We start from the raw sequence: 24,196 nt of genomic DNA, 5'->3' as shown, positions 1-24,196 counted from the left end.
GGAGATGCCTGAAAAATGGGCTTGGCAAGCAGGAATTTGTAATCTTGCACAGCTAGAAGTAGGCAAATATCCCAGGCACCGGCCGTGCTCAAGGCTACAGTCCTAGCTGGCAGGGGGGAGAAGCTTCCCTTAATATATTCTTTTTGATGCAAGAAATTTGAAAAACATTAAGAATGGAGTTCTACTGTTTGAGATTCTTCCCATTAGTGCCGTATTTTCAGAAATTTCAAAACTGGTTTTAGGCTTTTATTGACTTGCTGATTAAAAAGTGCAGTTGTCTCTTAAACATGCTTTTATTAATTCCTACAAACTGATTGAAAGATTCATCCTCCTTTCAAAATTCAGCAAAGACAATGAAAATCTCTCTTTGTGGACAAGATGTATATATAAAAATCACCTTTAACTAGCCCAATTTCCTGAGTTTTACTTTATGTATTTCTGTATGCATGCCTGTCACCAATTCATTAATCGCTCCACTAAGTCCTCAAACCTCATGCAATGAATGACCACCACTTGTGAATGAAGAGTCACCTAATAGAGATGAATATTCCTGCTCTGGAACAAATAGGTTCTTCATCTCATGGTTTATGCTCCATTCAATTTAAGTTGGTCTTTTGTCTTTTAACTGTAGTACCACATGCTAACTACCACCCTGTTTTCCAAAACAGATTTTCAGGTGCACAACAGAATGTTTCACTATGCCAGGCAGAGTGCGATAAGGACTCTAAAGAGTGCCCCTCTACACCATCAGGCTCATTAAGTGCTTTGGGAGATGTTAAAAGTTGTTACAATTAACAAAGCTGAAGACACTGTAGATGCCAGCTAATCAAAACCATTCTATTCTACATGAAAAAAAAAAGAAAATTATTCATTTGTAGATTCCTTCTTTGAATTCAAATTAGATCACTTTCCCTTAAGCATGGAAGAAAACTGCAACTAACAGTTTCTTAATATCAGCTTCAATCACATGCTAAATTCCTGAAGAAGTGAGCCTGAAGAAGTAAGCCAAAGTAATGCCTGAACACAATAAGAAAAAGCAAAAGCCTCTGAAATACTGTCCTAGTTATGAAAAAATCCAGAGCACTCCTTTTTGCCTGGGCTGCCCCAAAATCATGGTCTAGAGACCATTTGAGAAGCTACATTTACACATACATTTCAGCCCTAAACACATGAACATCCACTTTTAAGTATTAATCCTTTTTATTGCAATCCAAAGTATAAATGCCGACATCGGAATAAATAAAAGCAGTAATTTTTCTCATGCACTTCTTCACTCAGTGTTTGTACTGACAATGAAAACTCTACAAGGTTTCCAATTTATAACTGATTAAACTACATTTGGCGTAAGATATTCATGGTCAGCTGTTGGCACTTTGTCTTAAATAAACATAAACTTAAAATGAACTTGTCATGCTTAAAATGAATTTAATGAACTGAATTTATCACTGCCAATTTATTTTTAGGGTTTCTAGCTGAATGAGCTCAGAAAGAGTTGAAAAGATATCCGATACCAGTGTTTTGCTGACAAATGCTTTTGAGCATCAAAATCAAGTTAAACAACCATATAAGCCTACATGCAGAAAGCAAATAAATAGCCCACTTCACTGTGAATGACTTTCATCAAGATCCATTACACATATTAGAAATAAATTCTGTTTGCAAGCTGCATAAACCTGTATTTAAGGTACAGTTAGCATATATTCAAACACTACTTTTCCTATCAAGACATCTGTGAGGAAGCCACAGAATACTAATAGTTCTTAGCTCAAGCAGCAAGAGTTTCTTGGCATAACCAAGAGGGTATCTCTGCCTTGAGCTGGTGTTCCCAAGCTTCATCCACACCAGTAACACCACCACAAAGACTTGCATCCTAACCCAGCAACTGCCCCGCCTTAGGTGACAACATCCACAAGTTCTGAGTCTCATCAGGCCTTTTGAAAGCAATAAAGCTTGGCTAGCTGGAGATCAGTTTTTCACTGGATTCTGTTTGTGCTATGTGCATCAATGCCGGGCCTTGGGGGAAGGCTGACAGCATGCACATTCTCACAGAGAGGGCATACACATCTCACTGGGTTTTGCCCTTGCAGTACCCCGAACACAAAGTTCCAGCTACCTCACCTCTTCCTAGCTGAGGGCTGAGAAGAGAAAGAGGCATATCCTTGCTGCTACTTCAGTTCCTTATGAACTGCTGAATCCTCGCAGAACCTACAAAGGGTGGTATAAACAGGGAGGAAGCAAATGCACAACACATGCTAAAGAATGAAGTTCCTGGAAAATAATTCTGCTCATTTGAGTTGCCATGAGCAGTGACTCCAAACAATAATACATTCTGTTGGTTTATATTTGTACATGGTGGTAGGTACCACATGCAATACTAATCTGTCACCTGCAACATTGACCTGGGATGCTTCTCAGGTGCCTTACACCTGTGGTAAAAATAGAACTGAGAGGGCTAGTAGATATCAAGAGGAAAATCCTTTTCAAGGCTCACAGGGACAGACTCAACTCTAACATACCTATACAGTAATAACAGGTGGCCCTGTATTCTGCAGTGCTCTTGATCTTGCAAAAAAGTAGTGCAGATAGTGTAGTGAAGCACCTGGTCCCATACTCACAACTTATTAGGGCTTTGAAGTGTTGCCTAAATCTTGAATGCATGAGGCTTGAAAGGGGGAAAATAATCCAACTGACCAAACACAGAAAGGCTGATGCCTCAGTCAAGGTGGAACTGAGAATCCACCCATCTGAAAATTTCAAATGGGTTCTCTCTGGGCACACCTGATGGAGATGATCCATGACAAGGGCCCAAACCTCTCTCACCATGCAGATATTAACTACACCCAAGACATTTTAACACGACCTTAAGATGATGTCACAAGGGGTTGAAAATGAGATTCTGAAATTTATATCCCGAAAGACAGCAGAGATCTTTAAAGGCAAATGATTGGCTGAAGGAAGCACTGCAGGACAAGGGGGCTGAGGGAAGAAAAACAGCAACAGCAATAGCCACAAATGGCAGCTAGGCAGGGCCTCAGCCAAAAGAAAACCCAGGCTGGTAGTCCTGACATGTTCTGGAAGCTGAAACAAAGACTGAGAATTGAGCAAGATGAACAAGCATATGGTTTGAGAACCCAGTCAATTTCATCATGTAATCTGAATTACACAGAGCTGTTCTTGCCATTAATCATTACCTCTCCTGCAGGAGGAAAGCAAGCATGCTCTGCTGAAAACTGCATTCTGATTTAAAGCAAGACAAAGTCTGGAAGACCAGGGTCCAGGACTGGGTACTGCCACTTCAAGGAGAGAGGCAAGGAACCCAGTGACATGCGAGGAAGATTCCAACATGGAAGAGTTCAGTTAAGGAGAGGGTTCTTCATAAGCATGAATGCTTGTCTATGTGATCCCTACAGTAACTGCTATTCCAGCAGCAATCCTGTATCAGTCCACCTGGCCTCAAAGCCAGAAGGAACTGGGGAAAGGAGATGACAAGAGGATGGAAACTGATGAAGGACATAACTCAGCCTGTAACTGCCTCACTGCTAGGTGGCAGCAGAATGCAGAACATCTGGAGCATTAGGCTCTCCCAGGAGGCTATGCAAGGAACACTGATATTTTTAACAAACTCCTCTCGGGAGCTGCACTCATCACCCTGCAGCAGAGGAAACTGGTCCTCTCACACACCCAAGAAACAGCTCTTGATGGTACAGGCAGAAATTTCCCTACTTCTGAGCTTCTCCTAGAAGGAAAATCAGATCAGAGTAAAGCCAGAAGTGCAAACACACATTCAACAGCTGAATGAAGTAAGTTGTGATTGGGAGATATGATAAGGACGTAACTGCTGCTGCGTGAAAAAAAGGAGAATATCCAAAAGCTTTGGAAATATGCTGCTTCTAAGCAGAGGACAGTCATTGGAATCTTGGCCTTGCTTACATACAGCAGCTAAACTCTTTCTCAACAGGCTAAACCACCAACAGCACTACTCCAACTGAGCTGAACTTGATGAAATAACATACTGGTATCACTGACCAGAATTGGTCATGGACACTGAAAGGAATACACAGATGGCCTGATGTTCCCGACAAGAAAGCTGACATCGTGGCCAACTTTCACACCAGATGTGGTGACAGCATTTCAAAGGTCTGAAGTAGTATGGGGAGCAGAAATGTTTCAATCTGCACAGTCCAGAGTTGAGAATTGGAGCAGAAATGTTTTTTTGCTCTTTTCTCTTGAAGAGAAGCTGCTTGGATTGCTTATTTGCTTTGGAATTGGAAAGTCTAACCAGGCTGAGACTAGAACTGCCACATCTGCAAGGGATCCAGGTGTACAGCTATCAGGACCCAACAAATGCTTTCTTTAGGAAATTTTTCTGAAGCTGCAGCTCCTGGTCTCACAAACCCATGGCTAGAAAGCTCTGACAGAGCATCAGCTCCAAGCAACTGAGTAACAGCATGTGAGGGTTCTGGCACAGACCCACTCAAGTGGCTTATAAAAGGAGGATATAACTTGCAGAGCAGCTTCTTCTAAAAGGACTCATAAATGGAATTACATCCAAACCCACCAAATTGCAGGAAGCCAGTAAATATGTATTCAAAGACTATCATAGTGCCCAAGGAAAAAGAAATTAAATCAAAGGAAACTGATCACAAGGTGGGTTTTTTGAAAATCAGACTGTTGAAAGGAGCTCAAATGCCACAGTGAGCAGTGCAGGCGTTAAGAATGAGGAGGCAGGTGACATACTAAAGATGCTGAGGAAGCAAAGCATTCTTTGATGTGGAGATGATGCACCATCTGGTCAACACACACTCAAGCTATTCCACAACAAAACACTGTCTCTTGGCCATATACCAGAAATTGAAGGTTACAGCACTAGTAATTAATTTCTTAATTTCTCAAGGCTCAGAAGAGAGAGGCAGCCCAAACACATAACTGTTTGGAGAAGCACATTAATTGGAAATGTGCTGGCACAATACTGACAAGAACTGACATAAAAGCAGCTTCAGAGAGATGCCAGAACACAATGCCTCAGCACCTTAATGGGACAGAAGGAGGCAGAGGAGAAGCTCCATCTCACCATCACTAGCACTCTGATACAAAACCCTGACCAGAAAGCAGACACTCACCTACCTCCCAGCCCGGCGCTCATACGACACACGCCACAGTTAGCTTAAAGGGAAACCAGAAAACTTTATACCAAGCCAGCCTCCTATAAGAGTTTAAAATAGCAATGCTATCGCCTCCTGTTTTTTTCTTGACACCTAAAATTCACTGTTGAAGCAGGAGGGAGACTCAGCTTTCCCTCAGCACAGAGAAGCACCACTCTCCCTCAGACAGGCAGCCAGGGTTCACTTGTCCCCAGTGGCACGTTAAAAACCTCAACACTGGGTAACTAATGAACACTTACACAACTGCAGGGCAGACAAAGAACCTGAGCTTTAATGTGACTTGAAATTAATAAGGCCAGATCCACAGCTCATATGAATGTGCCCTGAGATTTTAGCACAAAGTAACTTCCAAATGCCTCGTCTTTATTGGCTGGGTTTGTTTCTTTAACTCTAAGCTGGCTTACACAGGACAGCCAGACTGAAGTAAAAGTATGCTTGTAATTCACTAGGAAAGCAATATTGTTTTTAGCCATGAGGAAAAAAACACAATCAAGAAATCTTCCAGATACTTCTGTAGTACAGATAAGCACATGAACCCTGGATGGAATTCAGATATAAAAGACGTTTATCTTAGATATTCTAAATGAACTCTTATTTTCTTTTGTATAAAGTTCTTTTCCTTTAGGAAAAAACTCCATCAAAGTTATTTTTTTAGCCAAAAAAAACTATCTCAGATATTTTTTTCTGTAAAAAAAGTATCTGAAAATAATGTTTTTAAAAAATAATAAAATCTGTTTAAATTTTTCACTCATAATACAATTTGATTTCTTCATCAGCTGTAATACATTTATTTTCTTTATTTTCTAATCTTTATTACTTTTGCATCTCTGCATCATAATATATACATTGTCCTTAAAAAAAATAAGAAGCAAGAAGCTCCAATAGCAACTTTCTCTAACAAAATCCTAGCAAAACTACCTTTCATAGTTTTCAAGGTATTCTAAACACTTGGATAGTGTAGTCTCCAGTCTCTTGCCTGCTGTTTCATGATATCACTGTGTAACTGTCAACATTTCTGTAAATTATATTAATTCCACTTGTTAGTGCCACTGATTAATTCAGTAATACTGGTCAGGAAAAAAAAATTAAATTGACATTAGACTGAAAGACACACTTCAAACACATAAAGACGTGTTGACAATAATACAAAACATCATTGAGAAGATGGTCTAAGTACATATTATTTAAAGTAAAAGACTATCTAATCTCCTGTTTTAGCTCTCCACTAAGGCTTGACAGAAAATAGGATTATCTCTTTATCCAAAGTAGAAACCTGCAACATTTTATAATTAAAGAGTATTATTTCTTATTGCAAGAGGACACAGTCCCTGTTCTTTAGTGCATCCAATATGAGCTGTCAAAAATTAGAAACTCAAATCCATATTTATGTACTTACAGTACTGGTGCTTTGCACCTAAGAAAACACTGAGCCTTTTATTTAGATATACCAACACTTATTTCTTAATTAGTGACTTTCACAAGCTAAACAAAAGCAAATCAGAACCACCATACAGGTGCCTTAAATTCAGACTGAAGGTTACAGTTTAATAATGAAGACCATAGACAGAAACTGTAATTTTCAGTCAACCATATTTTATTAAATTTGATATTTAGCAGCCATAACAAGAACATTTGTGTAATGATGTGAGATACAGGAATGGTAAATACAATTCAACATAAAGGCAGAGGATAAAATATCAGTGTGCACATTACCTTAGCGTTCTCAAGCAGAACTTCATCTCTGCCTAAGCCAGGTCCTATGACAACCGAGTGCAGCCGTGGTAACCACTTTTCCACCTCATGGACAGCATTGGGACTATCACTACAAGAAGTGTGAAAAAAAAATAAAGAGAAGTTTAAAAAGGCTTCATTTTAGTATTCTCAGAAACTGAGTTCAAGATGCAAGAGAGAAAGAGGTATTTCCTATCTTGAGTATCAAGCAATTTTATCCTCCCAACTACCAAGAATCTTGTGACACAGAAAATATAGAATGGTTGTCCAAATAGCTAAAATGGAAAATTTCTCTCAATTCATCCTTTAGGAGATACCACATAAAAATGAGGAAGTAACTGCAAGTATCCACTGCAGCTGTTACAAAATAAAAAAAATAAAATCCAAGGAGGAAACCAACAATTTTTAGAGTCTGTCACAATTCCCTGTTTAATGCTTCTTTGGAGAGGTTATACCTTGGAGAGAGATCCACCATCTTGCAGGTATATATTGCAGCTTGCTGGAAATGATGCAATTGTCTATTACCCCACATGGCAGAATGATAAATCTACTCATATGCTTTTTTGTCAGTTGCTTCATAAGAATTTGTTCCAACTGAATTACAGCCAAATTGTCCCCTTTCCCCAAAAGGCAACAGGAGAAACAAGCTATTCAGTATGGGCATTATCTGCTTGTGGTGCTTAAAATTTCTATGGCATTCTGGTTTTTGTCTACACTGGAAAAATGATGAGAAAATTCAATGCCAAATATAGCTGCCACAATACAGCATTCAGTGACTGACCAGATCTGTTTATTTTGTTCTGATCAGTTTTGTTGTGTAAATAGGTCAGAATATTTTGAAAGCACTGCCCAGCATTTGCAGTTAATCCTTACTGACAGTATGGAGGGAAAATTTAGCCTCCCTCCCCCCCATCTCTGACATTAGTGACAACAATAAATGAACATCTTAACTGAAGCACGGGGGAATAAAGCTCCCTGTAGGCTGAGCAAGGGGGTACTGCCTCACAGTATTGCTCAGATTATTGTAAGCTAGCAATACTCCAACGAAGTTGTATTATTACAGACGAAAGCTACTCCATGTTTTTCATAACCAACAGCTGTCCTGATGGGATGCAGCACTTGGGAACAAGTGTTTAGGTTGTGTCTGGCAGAATCAGCAAATTCCACAATGATTTCTGCAAGTGCCAGGCAGCAGCCCAAAGCTTTTGCAGCTGCAGGGAGCGAGGCATCCCGCTCAAGGGCGCAGGGATGCGGTGCCTGGCCGCAGCCCAGCGACCCCTCTGCTGACAAGACCTACCCTGAGCTGACACCACAAAACAGCTCTGTCAAAACAAGGCTGCTGGGTGGGAGTGACGACCCTGCAAGGGCAAGGGAGACAGTGAACACGGCAGGACATCGCTGTCCCTGGAGCAGTCCCTGTTTTAGCAAGCTGAACTTCCATTTGAGCACTGCAGCTCCCTCCCTCCTCCTCCACCTCGCTTGTAAACCATAGCAGCTCAAGAACTGTTAAACAGCTCACTTTTCTTTTTATTTATCTCTGTAAAATCACCTATCAGTTTATAATGTAGATTCAAGAAATAGCAAAAGCACTATTAAAAAAAATTTAAAACATACATCTTTAATACGTGGTAGATTGAACATGTGAAAAACCAAACTCTAATAAAACATCACCATTTCTGAATGCAGATCACTTTTCTTTGTTCACATACTGAACTTCTTTTATCTTTGAAAAGCAATATATATGTCAATATATATATTTCTCAAATAAATATATCTATATACCATGAAGTTGTAAGAATATTGCAACTTCTATATATATAAGGATGTCTGGATTCAACATGCCTTAGATAGCAGAAGCCAAATACATTAAAAAAAGCTTTATTAAACATAAGCTAAGAATAGAGTCATAGGTACTATCATAAATGTTCTGCTCTTCTACAAATATCTTATGCAAATAATCTAACCATGAAAAAGTTGGTCAATTTATTTATATTCAGGATTGAAATAAGATAATTTTGTCTAAAACTCAGTTGATAATGTGCACTTTTCAAAACAAAGCCATCTCTTGGGAAATAAACAGTCCAATATTAAGCCACTCCTGCACACTTTGCCTCTGGTAATAATAAAAACCTACTGTGGAGCTTTTCATCTTCAAAGCATCTTACAAACATTATGTTCAACTCTTTTGCAATGTCACATCAAGAAGCAATCCAAGATGTGAAGGGTCAAGACATTAAAAATGGTGATAAATCTACTACATTGCAAAATCAGCTATAAAACCATGCTGTAAATAACTGATGGATTTTGAATCTTCATAAAGGAAGCAGAAAAATACTGTCTCACAACAGCATCATGCCAGCTTCACTTCAGGACACTGGATGTTCACAATAGCTGTGCTACGCAGCTGCAGACACTGTACCAATATCCTGCATCTACAGCTGCTCTGGAAGTGGAAGGGCTGTTGTGTTTTCTACAGCTTATGTCCACACATGCACATCAAACCAGTAGCATTTTACAGCTGATAGGGTACAAATGATCAACAAGCAGCTTTCTGCAGGCAGGGGTAAACCTTGAATGTTCCTGAACACGGGATTTAGCACAAAGGCAGAAATTCCTCTAGCTCTTACCAGCTACAGTCTACACACAATGTTTGAACACACCCAGAAAAGCTCTCTGACTCTTGAGATCAGATGGCCTCTGCACTCTCAGGCTCCAAAACAGATAAGGCTTAACCTGCTTGTCAGGCACAGTTCCTGGATCATGGTAGCTCCTCCCCAGTGGAAAAAGTGGTTGGGAGAGGCTAGTTGGCATGGGTCAAAATCCTTGCTAAGGATCATCAGGGTAATTTGGCTGTACATATAACTGTGCCTGGGTACTGAGGAATAAATATTTCTTGGCAGTATTTAGTTTATCATTACAGAAAAAGTCAATGCATGTTCTTGGTTGCCTGTGGATCAAAACCAGACAAATATGTCTTTGGAAAAAACTCCTTTGGAGGCACCAGCACAGAATGCCATGTCAGGTCCTCAGCTGCTCACCGTGAACTACACTCACACAAAGAGTAGAGCTAACCTCCTTTGTCACTTCATGCCAACTTCTCTGCCTGGTTACTAACCTGATCTCAAACCTCTACTTTTACTTATCACCCCCACTGCCCAAGACATTGAAACAACTGAAATTAGCACTGTATTTAAAAAAACCCAACACGTCTCTAGAAAGATACGAGGTATGAAGAAGACTTCCCCTTGATCAAAAGAGATGTGATCTTCAAGCTTTGACAGAAACAAATCAAGTAAGCAAGAATCACTATTGCCTTTAGAGGTGCAGAGCCATATGATATCCAACTTAATGTTTTTCCAAAAGAGATATCACAGATGCAATGCCCCCATTCTAAAGCACAAAGCTAGTAATAATATAAAGAGGAGTAAGAAAATCTCTTAAGGTCAGGACAAAACAGTATTTCAATTTCTGAGAAGAGGGTAAAAACCTTTGAGAAAGAATCTGATTAAATAAAAACCTGGGATTTTCCAAAATAAAGCAAGTTTTTTTGGAAGGTGATAGGGCAAGACTTTGGGAACTAGTTTGGCTTTCCCCTAATACAAAAATACAAACTCTGCACCATGGGCATACACAATAGGAATAATTGGGAAGCTGAATCCTAGCAGTAACACCTGTAAACATGGAGAGTGAACTACAGTACCATTGTGCAGATGTGTGCAAAAAAAGATTCTAGTGACAAAGCACATCAGGGAATAAATGGGGAATGAACAAATCTTCAACCGCTACCTCTAGCTAATCACTAGGTGTTATCTATCTAGATTATTATAATTCACAGTTGTTCAACTAAGCAACATCCCTCCAAACTCCCAAACACCTCCTCAAAACCTTAGCTTGTCTGCAAAACAACCAGCAAACCTCTGACTGCACACATTAAAGAACTATCACAGTGTAAACTCATAAATAACAACTGCAAGACAAAAAAATAATAAGAAAAACTGAAGGAGCTTCTGTAACTTGTGTCATCTCTGTGAAGCTGTGCAGGGTAAGAAAGAGTCTAAAGCTAATGTCAGCAATCACGGAATCAACTTCACAAATTGTTCATTAGTCAGATCTAAACAAACAAGCAAGCAGAGGGAATTCCATGGAGGCACAGAGAGAAAAGGACACCAGAGATGAGGTCTGACCAGCCCTCCTTGGCTGTTAATGAGAGGTAAGGGGAGGCTGAGATGACTGATGATCTCTTGGGAAGGCAGACACAACACCTTTATCATTTGCTGTCCCTGAAGCTGCAGGGTAGACAGGACCAAGGTATGGTGTTCACTATCTTACATGTTTATTTTTTTCCTCTTTTCTCTGCTTCCAGAATGTACTGAGAAAAGTACTTTCCATGGCAAAATAGACAAGGATTCTTCAAGTTAAACATCACTGAGTCTCTAAAGTGGTGAAGACAAATTTTCTTTGTAAATTATTAGTGGCTTTAGGCAATTTTTGCCACATTAACTTTATGAAGTTCAATGACTGCAAGGTGCTGCACCTGAATTGGGCCAATTCTAGATACGAGTACAGACTGGGAGAAGGCATTGGGGGCAGATTTGAGGTGAAGAGCTAATAAAGAAAGAAGAACTAAGTTAAGCTTTTCGTTCTACAGAACTCTTCTATATTTCATTATGGCACAATAAAAATTGTCCTAAAACATAGTTCTGTAGATCTTCATCTTAGGGAAAGCTTGATGTTAATAACCTTTCCAAAAACAAACAAACAAAAGCTCCTAACATTAAAAAAACAAAAATTCCCCAACAAGCACCAAAGATGGTGGCTACTGCCCTAATATCATCCACAGTTCCTAACCATCTTCTAGAGCTGTTTGTAACAGATATCTGACAGGTGCCATCTGCTTGAAAGTCTGCTCTAGGTCACTGCCCAGAGTGGGGGGACACTTGACAACTAGGATTTGAAACACCACTCCCATCCTCAACTCTCTAAAGAAATAAAATTTTGTTCTATGCTGAATTTTATTCAAAGACTGGCTTTTACCAAATGATCAAAAGCCACCAAGCAACAGCTTTAAATAATCATAGAAAGCTCTAAACACAGCAGCTTTCCCCATTCAGGGTGAATGACAGTTTCTGTCACTGCTTTCTAGAGGAGGGAAACGAACAAGAGATAAGGTGCAGCCTTGTCAAATTTTACATGGAAACAAGAAAATGTGAAGCAAAGTCAGCAAGGGTATAACCAAGAGCTACAGAAATAGTAGATAAGCATGAATGACAGCACAAATAGGAGGCAGCAGGGCTGGAGCTCTTCACATGGGTCTTAGGCAGAACTGGTACCTCCTTAATAATCAGAGATGTGGTTTGGACACCAGAAAATGCCAATCAGTGGGACCTCCTGCTAGAGAAGAACACAGGACAAAAGCAGGACTGCTGTCACATGATTGACTATGTGGCTCCTCACTGAAGAGCACATTATTCAAACTCTGCTCGCTATCTGTACACACTTGGTATGACTGAGGCAACTCAAAATGCATTAAAATGTACCTCTGCACAAGTCTGTTTATGCAAACTCAGACAAAGCCACCCTAAGGGGGCAGTTTCATAGCATACCTACAGACTTCTCTTCAAAGATGGGAAAAAGTTTCTGATCTGAGGATGAAAGAGTTTCAATTTTGTTTGTCCAAACACTGCAGATAATTATAATTAACGTGAATCAAATGTTAGACCTACTGACAATTGGAACTTTCATGCAATACAACATATCAAAAGAGCCAAAGATGGGACACAATGTGTAGCTCTAGAACTGAAGTAATTCTCTCAGAAAACTAATTGTTACCAATTGTGGTAAACTTTGGGTGAGGTTTTTATTGGAAACTGGGAAAATTAGATAGGGAATGAAATTATTCTGGAAAGGATGGGTCAAAGGAATGAAAAGCAAACCCAAACAATGAAAAAAAAATGCTGAGCATAAAATTAAACTAATTCTCTATTCTAAGAATGGTTGTATTTGCCAATGTTTAAATCATCTTTCTTGTAAATTAATGCCAAATTTCCAGAAGCCCAAAGGCTTTAGGCAGCCTCTTACAGTCCCAACAGAACTGGAAATAATAGCTTCTTCTAGAGAAGATCATTGAGCCTTTTATCAGCTCTTGTGTCTCTCACCAAGCACCTCAGTCAGGTAGCATGAATCGCAGAAACAACATGCTGGCATGAAGCTGTCTGGATGCAATTAGAGAACAAAGAGATACATTTATTAAATTGGGATTAGCATATTAAAATGCCCCCCCAAAAACGTTTAGAAGACAAAAGGGTCATTTTCACCTAACAAGCTGTTTAAATCTTTAAATTGTGTACAATCTGTAAACACTGGATAGACAATACATATTTTCCAGCTACAATTTGATTAAATAACAGGGAAGAAAATGAAAGAAAAATAAAGACCTTAATGAGAGAGATATTGAATTCTATTCAAATTAAGTCTTCTTTTCCAGACATTGAGTAAGTTAGACACCAGAAGTGAACCTGGTAGGCTTCTTCTATAAGCAGCAGCAAGAACAGCAACCCATTATCCACGAGAAGCAGGGGTGTCACAAGCTCACAGGAAGGGACTGCTCTTAACATACAGATACCAGAGCCTTTACTTGCTCCCTATTCTACCTTCAAGGCAGAAAAAGCTTGAATGACCTATTGAGGCAAACATTTAGAAAAAAAAATGCCATATTGACCATATCGCTGTTCTGGTTTTTTTTTTTTTTCATAATGACAATGACTGAAATGCTTTCCATAGCTGCTACTTGGACACCAGACTCTCACATCGGTATCAGATGTTCTGCTACATTAGGAATTGGGTGGTCACACACTAGAGGCATCTACAGCAGCTAACAACAGCCTCTCTAACAATGAACCCAAACGCACCACACAAATGGGATCACCTCTCTTAAGCAGAGCCTCTTGTATCCTGTGAGAGAGTCCCAAAGGAGAAGAAGCTGTTGCCTGACTCTGGTTTCTGAGGTTTCTGAGATTTCTCACCCAGACATGACTACAGCGCTGAAGGTCAACCTTGTCTAGCCTTGTAAAGATACCACAGCTGCCAAGACAATAATTTTATGACCTACACTTAGATATATATATAAATACTTAAAACAGTTGTAGTCTGTTTTGATCTCAACCACATTGCCACTGTGTATTATGACAATCCTCTCCAACAGCATAATGAGAACCAAATGTCTTGACCTCCTATTTTCAAATTCATGGAAGTGGTCTTGACCCATTATACTTCCTGTGAACTGAATTGATAAAGATAATCTGGCTCATATTTTTCAAATGGACAGCAATCAACCAAATTTATGACTTCAAAGCTATAGAATGAAGATAACAATGTAATTTCCCACAGAAAGGAACACATTTAAAATGTCCCTAGGAAAAATAATGGTGACGAGCTTTTATCACATTGGTAGCCATTGCATTCAACCCTTAAGGCACAGATAATCGTTGAATTCATACCCAGAAGGCTAGAGTACTTCCAGTCAACTGTGGACACCTGAGAAGACAGGACAGGTCTCAGCCTAAATATCTGCTTTCCTTATTGTCACCTGAGGGGGAAAAAAAAGGGGGATCCTAAAACCTTCAAAAACAAACCCCAGGGACACCTGCCTTCACTCAAACTCAAAGAAAGATTGAACACCAAAGAAATTTGATCCCAGTTTCAAATCACAGCAGTATGGCAAGCATTCAGGAAGATAAACTTATCCAGATCTAACTGGAGTACATCTCTTTCTGAATATCAGAAAGCAGCAAGGACAGCAGCACTCCCTGCAGCAATGCTAAAAATCTTTGTCTACTTCTCACACGTTGAGGAGGTGACAAAACCTCTACTGGAATCACATGGGACCTCTGCAACAATAGGAAGGAAAGGGACTGTAGCAGAGGGTGAATACACCTCCCTGCTTTTATATACTTTGCAACTGCACAGCAAAGAAGGAGCAGCTTTTTGCCAAGAAAGCTGGACACAGGGAACAGGTCCATAAGCAAGTCTTGGCCACGGCATTGAATGACAGAACAAGAAACTATTTAAATATATAAATTCCCTAAGTACATACAAACTGACCTTTATCTCCCCCTAAATACTTAAGAAAGAAACCTAAACTTTCTCATGTCATTCCTAGCCAGGCTGATGGCTAAATGAGGCTTTGGAAGAAAGATCACAAAGTCTGTATCTTCCTTCATCTTCTCTGCAGGTGTAATAGGGACCCAGCAGCCAAGTCACTTCTGAGACATCTTTTTGATTGTGGGAGGGGGGACCTCTGTTTATTCCCTGACTTTCCCTGGTGACAACAACTCTGCACTTCTTCCAGCAGCTGATCCAAAAGCGAGGTTAGTGCCAGCATTACACCAAAGTAGTGCTTAATAGCTATCCTTAGCTAACACAACTAAAAGGTATGAGCATCCTCCCACATTGGATCAGTGCTTTTGCATCTCCTCTCCACATAATAAATTACAGGGGACCAAAAATATTAAGGTTAGTCCTGGGCCTTCTATAAGAGATTTGGCACTGGTTCAGAGTGCTCAAGTAACTTATCAGAGCCTCAACTACCCATGATTCACTTTCATCAATTTTTTCAAATGCTCAAAACATAGACAAATTTCAATAAAACTAAGTAAAATATGTTCCAGAAACCCTGATCTTCATTGAGTTTCTTCACTAAAGGTAACTGGCCTCAACAAACAGTCCAGCCTCAGGAGTATTTTCTTCCCAATTATTTTTATTTCAAACTCAAAGAATAATCTTTTCCAAAATGCAACCCAAAACCAGAACTCTGCAATTAACTGTAAGACTTCAAGTAATTCTGACAATCTTTCCTAGTCCACACAAACCCAGAGATATAACCAGCTAAAAGGAAGGTTTTAGCTCTAAATCCATGCCTTGTTCAAGGGTGGCTTTTTTGGTGGATAATGTAAAATTAAGTCATCTCTTTGGTACCACAGGAAATTAATGACCTCATTCGACTTCTCTGATAAAACCCTGGAGATCAAGGAGTATACTGACTGTTGACTTTGCAAACTGTCTGATAACCAGCTTACAAGGGAGCTACTCAGTAGTAGCTGGCTCTTTTCTGGCCTACAGAGAAGAAAATCTCTGTACAATTATGAAAAGTCCCTGCAAAAGGGGAAAATAGCACAATAGATTTATTCTCTCTTCTTTTAACATACAACCACCTGGGTTCCTACAGCTCATTTAGCTCTCTGATCACTTGCCTACCAAGACAGGATAAACTAACCCAACAGAGGTATCCAAGAAGTCTATTCAACCTGATCTGAGCCAGGCCACTAACATGGCAAATATAAAAAAGCTGCTGAAAACTCTTCTCTAGAAATGCATGAAGGGAGTGTGCACACATCTACAGCAAAAATCCAGACAGAGAACACCTGCAATAAAACTTAATAGAATGCCAAAGCTAGGTTTTATCTTACCTGTATTTGTGAAGCATTTACAGTAGGAGCACGTTAGCTGACAAAACAGGAAAATGCACCACAAACCTGAGGAAGCAGTGACAAGGCCAAGGAGAGCAGATGTTACCAAGACTGGGTATATTCCACTATTCAAAAGACCCCAACTTCTGCAACACACATTTTTTGTTTCTCCACAGGAAAGCAAAAAGTCAGACATCAACAATATTGAACTGGTTACCTGGTCAATTTTTGAATAATACCAGGTCATTGTGGAAGGGGCCATAATGCAGTTGACAGAATCCCTGAATAAAAATGAAAAGTTACTATTGATAATATTGACTATTCACAGCCCCTACACACCCTGCTTTCATTAATCTGCTCAGGTATGAGGACACAGAGCCAGGTGCTGAAGCTTCATTTTTCCAGATTCCAGGCTGTCACATGCAGTCCCAGCTCTCACATTCACTTACAGGGAACGAAGTCAAGAAACAAAAATCACAGCGAGAGTGGCACTATGGGTATCCCCAGCTTGGAATGTTACACCAAAAGGATTCCCAGGATGGACTACATCTGAGGTCACGTGGAATTGCCCTAGCAATGCTGCAAGATGGATGTACATTTTCATAACCCTCCTTGTGCAACCCTGCTCAATCATTCTCACGTAACATTCTCTGCATCCTTCAAGTGACAGTCATTTGCCAAAGACCCGAAACGCCCCAGTCCAACTTCTAACTCTCCCATGCCTTCACCAGTTATGCTGGCAAAGATCCACAACAGCCGCTCTAATGAGCCAGAAGAGCCCAAGCATCCAGAGGGTAAGAACAGAGCATTTTCTTCCCCTGAGGTGATCCCCTGTGAGGTGAAGGCAGTAGAGAAAGCAGTGGCAGCTAAGATGATAAAATGTCAGGCTCCCAGAAGTACAAAATGGCAGCTGAACCCTGGCGAAGTGCCAAGCTGTTCAAACGGGAGTTGAGTACACGGGGCCGTAATTATGATTACCATAATAAGAGAGTGGTACAACAGCTACCTAGTTACTCTGAAGGGTCCTGGAGAAATCATAACAAAGCAGAGTTTTACGGAGAGACACAAAAGAAAACAATGACATAGCTGCTCGTGGGTTTTACCCGGAGGTTCCTCCATGCGTGAAGAGCGGCCCGGGAGAAGGTACAAAGACTGTTTAAGAGATCAGGCTTTGAATCAAGAGCAGCCGGCCGTGCCTGCGGAACTCAAATGGCTCCACAACATATAAAGGATCATATGAAAAGTGTGACACTGAAGACAAAGGACCTTACAACAAAAATATGCTGTTAGTGTAAATTTCAATAAAACCTAGGCTCAGTAGAGTCAATCAAGATTTTTTACTTTCTAACTGGAAAAGACTGTTTTCTCTTTCCCTCTGTCCTGTTCGAGAATGAAGCAGAAAAAAAAAATACGAGAAAATTTAATAAATAAAATCTGAACGCTCAGATATTTGCATTTTTTTCATTTTAAATGTCATGTAAACAATATTTACAGATCCACTGCATCATGCAATTAGCTCAGCTGTCTGAATTAAATTAATCAGAGTTTTAATAAAAGTATTAAATACAGAGTCACAGACTTAAAAAATATATGGATATGAAAATCTGTAGATTAATTATACTGTGTACATCTGAAGGAACTCATAGAGCAGAAGTTTAAAATCAAAAGTTCTCTTAGCAGGTAGAAAGAACAGAGTTTTCACTGAAATCAGAATTCCACAGAAGACACTGAAAATCCATGTATAAAAAAATCCCACGGATTTTATTTAGCAGGCCTGATATGGTCCTTCATGAACAGGCAGTTTACTGTTAACCCTATTTTCATCTCCCTTTTCCTCTGTGCTGCTACTATTTCTCCTATTAACATTTTCCATTACCAGCCATCAAGAACCCCTGTGTACACAAACAATGCTTTTCCCAAGGCAAGGTCAACTCGTTACCATATGAGATGACCATACGCTGTACCTCAAGTGAAACACATCCAGACACCAAGTTAAATGTTAATATTGCCATTAGGCTTCTCCACTGCATTCATATTCTCCATTGCTATCATATGATATCAGACAGAACATCAATTGAAGAGATGCATTTCAGACTGAAGAGGCAAACAGTCATACTGGTAAAAACCGTACCTATCTCTCCCTTGCTTTCAAACATCATTTTTACTTGGTCTGAAATCCATAAAGTTATGGGTTTCTTCTATCTTTGGGGAGTGGGGGGAAAAGCAGCCAACAAAACACACCCCTGTTTAACTGCCTTCCTTCTAAGTACCTCTGTCTCCAGCGACAGGAATGAAACCCACCTTCAGAATGCAATCAACTTACAACTTCCAACGGCAGGCATCCCCATAAGGAAGACCACATTGTTGTTCTCAGACACCAAAATATTTCTACTGCCATAAATCCTTCCTGACAGCAGTATCTGACAAACGCTTTTAAATTATGCTTTTCCTACCCTCATCACAGCTTTGCTATGTATACCAACAGACTTTGACACGCACTGGTGCAAGTTAAGCTCAGAGGCACAGACCTAAGGTACACATCTTAATTCCAATTTGCAGTGCTCATTGCAAACCATCACCACACCTAATTGAAACAAATTTATCCTATGAAAGTTCATCTATCAGTAACACATTTCAGAACAAAAATTCGGAGAAGCATACACACACACAGATTTTTCCAATTAGAGGACAGTTACTTATAAAACTTTTCATCTTCTTGTTAATTAAACCCTGTATTTTATATAATTTTGGAACATCTATTTATTCCCAAGAACACGTGTGTATTTCAAGCAACATACTCATGAAGAAAAAGGAGAATTATCTCTCTTGCTTTGTAATTTTGCATAGGTGACTATATACACAGTAGTGAGAGAAAAATAGACACACTACTGTTAAATACTATTAGAGCAGAAGAAGCAAGAGAACACACTCCATTTGCCTTTCAAATGCAGATTGCAAAATGCTGGCCTGTAGTGATTTGTAGCTCTGGATCTTGCTACTGTTCACTGGAAAACACATTACAATCACAGAACAGGTCAGAAAGAAGCACAAAGAAAGATCTCTGCTTTTTAAAACTTATACTTTGACAGTCACAAAAAGAAATTCACAACTTATTAAATATTAAATATTCAACTGGTCATAATGAAAGGACAAAGCCTGGAGTTTTTGTGACCTCCAGCTCATCCATCCAGTAACTCAGCAAAAGAAATAACACAAACTAATCAATTATCAGACTGAAATATTAAAACTCATAAGCCTGACTAGCTCATTTAGACAAAATGTGAGTCACTTACAGAACTGGATGAACAATCAGCTCTGGACTATACGATTTGATTACTGTTGCTGCATCTTTGGTACAAAACACGTGGGATAAATCTGCACCCTAAAAAAGAAAATTTGCAAACAGTATTATCAAATTTATACTTAATAATAACAACTTTATAATTCCAAAGATCACTCAACTAATAATTCAACTGGATTCTTTCTTCTTGATAGTTTAAACAAATTTTATTATGTTTCTTCTATTTTGGCATAGACTAGGTATGAAATGTTCTGTTCTTTTTGTATCTAACTTCCAATATAATTTTTTTCTGTTTCTCACTAACAGGATGACTGAAAACAAAAATCTTAAATTTTTATTCACTTGAGAAATGTTTCTCATCTGTAGATGAGCAAAGACTAAGATGTCTCATGTACAGAAGAACACAGATGAACATGAGTAAAACTACTTAAGAGAGCCATAATACTACTGTAACATGCTTGCAAAATATAGCTATGACGACCCAGGAATAAATTTCTGGTCCTACCATTTTTACTCGATGGGCCAAATTCATACACAAAAAAGGCTGGCACAATTTCAGCAACACACTCTACGTTAAATAAACATTAAAGCTGAAGAGCTGAGTCTCAAGCTTCTGCTACCAACTCAAAAAATCAGATTACCCATAAAATTATGTAAGAAGTCACCAGACCAGTGATCTTGTATTGGTCATGCACACTGAAATTTCCCAGTATCAAGGAAGTGTCTTCTCTGCTTTACTACTATACACTGAACACTCCAAGCCACTCTGACTGCTCATGTGCAGATGTAACAGTCTGAAATAAAGTGACTTCAGTAAAGAACCTCCTAGTAGTGCCACTAGACTTGCACATAGTGGACAGAAAGCTGAGTAGACTTGAGATCTTATAATAACATGGTTAAATAACATCATTTCAGCTTCAAATCTTCAAAGGTTTGCATCCTGAGGGAAGAAGTGGTTGGAAATATCTGGGATGGTTACCTTTGTATTGAGAGAAATCTTCAAAAAGAAAAACATACACAATGAACTGAAAGTACTGATACACTATATATTCTGAAAATCAGATGTATTATGTAAGCATGACTTGTTTACATTTGAACAATCACCCTGTATTGACGCAGTCTGTTTAGCCATTTAATATGTCAATAAAATAAGGAAGTTCATGCTTCTAGGGAAAAAAAAAAACTTAAAAAATACTTCTGCTGAATATTAGAATGCAAATAAAATGTGCTATTAGAAATTACATGGAATTCCACCCCCAATCTTTAAACTGTAAGAATTTTACTAGGCTAAAGTTGTAAGTTTTGAAATAAAGATCCTTCATTCAACACAGTTATCAGGTCCAGAAAAAAAATTCCAAATAACTCACTATAGCGCAAAAACAACTCTAAAAAATAATCTAAGGTTATTTTATTGCTCACTTTTGGAGAAAATATCAAGTCTTGAAATTTCCTATCCAAGTCCCGAAAATTGTCAAATTTTGGACATATTTCTAACTTTACCGTACACAGGGAAAGGAAACATGGTGAATGAAACACAGTAAATGACACATTTACAAAATATTTCTACAAATTCTGAACTAAGGATTTTTCTTTGCTTAATAGAAGACCTTCTAGAGCTCAAAGTTCATGTGCACTACAGAATGAATGCTATTTTTAAAATGACACCTAGGCAACAGAAATTACGAAAAGTTCATTTTGGACTTATATAGAAGAACACGTACCACTTTGAGAGCTGTAATTGCAGCAAAATACGGTGCTCCAGTGTATCTAAAAATGAAATAAAATTCAGGTTAGGAACTACAGTAATGAGATTAGATAATGATCTTAGAAATATTTACATAGACCATGCCACAAACCAGCAAAACTTTCTCAAGTAACAGAGGTAAAACTTCAGAGACAAACAAACAACAGCCAAAAACTGTTTGGAAGCTAAATATGGGATCTGTGACCTGGATCAATCCCATCTGGCTTCAGATGCTTAACTAAAGTGCCTAAACTGTGATTCCAGTTGCCCTAAATTCCCTTTATAAAGACTGAAGAGAGAGGTATGAACACAATCACCCTCCAAAGGTGCTTACTTCAACCAAGAGATAGAAACCTATGACCATTAGCGTCTAACTCCTGGCTATTCGACCCAGCTACATGACAGCACCTTTTTGCTCTTTATGGAATGTTTATTAACGGCACGTGTCCAACAGTAGATCTCTCTTACAGGAGAAAGATGTCATCTCTCTTTCAAAAGGGGAAAATGAAAAGCAGGAAGGTGTAGGGGCTCATTCAAAGTATTGTGGCCAATATTGTTTCTAAGTCAGTACAGCATTTAACTGATTTATGCAGTACATCTTTTCTCCCCTGAAACAGGGTATTTCCATTACTCCAGTACATAAAGCATGGTACTGACAGAATCTAGCAAACACCAATATTTATCAAAATAAAAAGCCCACAAGAAAATATAGTATAAGAAAATACAGAGATACAGTTCCCAAAAAGACAAAAAATCTCATGTGCCACTGTCTTACTCTACTCATTCTAAAACCTCACCATGTAATGTGAAAAGACTTAACACTGAAAGCAGAGAGTTTGACGGTCAAAAAAGACAGAGAAGGTAGACACAAACAGCATTTTAGTTCCCATAACATTCAGTATAAAAATTTTGCATGTTCTTTCTTAAGTATGCATGGTCATGATGATGGAGTATTAAAGCTCTCTGGAAAACTGTGGTTTAAGTGTAAGGTGAGTTTGAATGGCTTCTACAAGCAGTTATGAAATCCTGAAGCTTTATCAGAAGCAAAAATCAAATTTCTATTTAACTTACTCTCGACATCCTCCAACAATGCCTATACGACCATCTTGACCTTTATGCTTTTTCCCTGTTAGAGGAGGGATAACATTGCGCACCAGCTGAAAAATATTCTCCATATCCTTCAGAGTGTGTGTTCTGTGCAGTGAAAAAGACCTCTCTATAACTGAAAAGAAGAAAATAAGTGTTACTTCAATGAATGTTCTTTCTTAAATTACTGCTAAGCATTTCTTTTAAGCACTCATGTACACTAATAAAATCACATGAAAATACACAAAGTGACATACTTCTAAAATCCAAATGCTTTGACACTTAAAGGCCTTTAGAACAGTGAGTAATATGGAAGGTGATGATTATAAAAATGCATTCAGGGTCTGATGAAGAGAATATTCTCACTGACTGTTCACAGTCCTAATTTAGGGCTCAGGTACAGAAAGACACAACAACCCAGAATAGTTACATGAACATTTTGTAACTAGAAATACCTTCTTAGTTCAGCCTGAAATCAGTTCCATAATTAAGCTCAACTGAAATAGGAACACTTAGTAAGGACTAAACACATCCACAGAGCAAGCACAAAGCAACTGAAACCAAATTTTAAATGTACACCCTACCTTATATTTTGCTTCCCCTTAAAGACTTCCACCTCTTAGCAGAATCAGGGCCTATCTCACTGCTTTGTTATTTTGGTAGGCGGTTACAAAGCAGAGTGAAAATCTTTCTGCAAAACTATAATCCAACGCACTAGATGCAAACATCACAAATATCACACAAAGATAATTTTTAGCTATAATACATCTCCAGATCTCTGACGCAAAGCTACATGTCAAGCGACATACTAAAACAACTGCACACTCAGCAGGCTATGTATCAAATGACTCTTTCAAAAGGCTACAAAAATTTAGAAGAAAAAATTACTTCAACAATTACAACTAGAAAGAATTAAAACATTTATCTAACATGGGAAAATGTGAAGATCACTACTTCTATCAACAATGTGTTAACTATAAAATGGAGCAAATACACTAAAAAAGCAAGTTCTTAAAAGCTCCATATTACCTGTAAAATTCTGTTCAGAAGAGCAGCTTATTTCAATACTTATTTGAATATCAGTGTCCTAGACCACAGCCATGCTGTGATCTTTTCTACAGATCTTCTAAAAAGCTTTAAGCAACTGCTACAAAAGTATAACATAATTATGTAGAAAATAACTCCCATGATACTCCTTATTTTCAGCTGTATAAAACTCAGTAACCCCACCCCCAACTCCAAAATAAAGAGGAGAGGAAAAAAGAAGGTAAAAAGAAAAACTGTTCCAGAAATACTGGGCGTAATAAGGGAGAAAATGTAATAAACATAATAATGAAATAAATGTAATAATCTTTGTGCTATCACCAAAATGCATCTTTCTGTCTTCCACAGAATTACACCAGACATGCTAATCTTCAGTAATAGTATGCTTTAGTCTTCAATAATGATAAATACTCTCGGCTGACTTTTTGCTTTTGAATACAGGCATCCCACTCTTACTGAGAAATAATAAAAAAGGGGGCAAAAACCCCAAAGGAATGAAAATAAAAGAAAAAACCCACAACCTGTTTTGGATTATGGCCAAAATAGCATTGCAGTGACCCAGAGGAGATCCAAATCCTCATCTCCTCTGAAAATAGGGCAGATTATTTTCTTTAAATCACACTTCACATACTCACTGGTTTTCAACCACACAAGAATATTACAT

At 38.7% G+C, this 24,196-nt stretch overlaps 1 protein-coding gene across 9 annotated transcripts in view; it reads right to left on the bottom strand.

Annotated features, from left to right (window-relative positions):
- NAXD (NAD(P)HX dehydratase) overlaps positions 1-24,196 on the bottom strand; it is a 49,121-nt gene that overhangs the window by 19,435 nt on the left and 5,490 nt on the right. For all 9 annotated transcript variants that reach the window (XR_010995928.1, XM_068180145.1, XM_068180150.1 and 6 more), the window contains 4 exons: positions 22,474-22,624; positions 21,380-21,425; positions 19,651-19,739; positions 6,876-6,984 (listed from right to left, as the gene is read on the bottom strand). Coding sequence is in view for 8 of the 9 variants with exons in the window: in XM_068180145.1 (XP_068036246.1) it covers positions 6,876-6,984; positions 19,651-19,739; positions 21,380-21,425; positions 22,474-22,624 (395 nt within the window). In the remaining variant the exon portion in view is untranslated. The remainder of the gene's footprint in view (positions 1-6,875; positions 6,985-19,650; positions 19,740-21,379; positions 21,426-22,473; positions 22,625-24,196) is intronic.

The sequence above is a fragment of the Anomalospiza imberbis genome, chromosome 2 (genome assembly GCF_031753505.1).
Source record: "Anomalospiza imberbis isolate Cuckoo-Finch-1a 21T00152 chromosome 2, ASM3175350v1, whole genome shotgun sequence".
NCBI classification, from domain to species: Eukaryota; Metazoa; Chordata; class Aves; order Passeriformes; family Viduidae; genus Anomalospiza; species Anomalospiza imberbis.
This window is presented reverse-complemented; position numbering and strand designations above follow the sequence as displayed.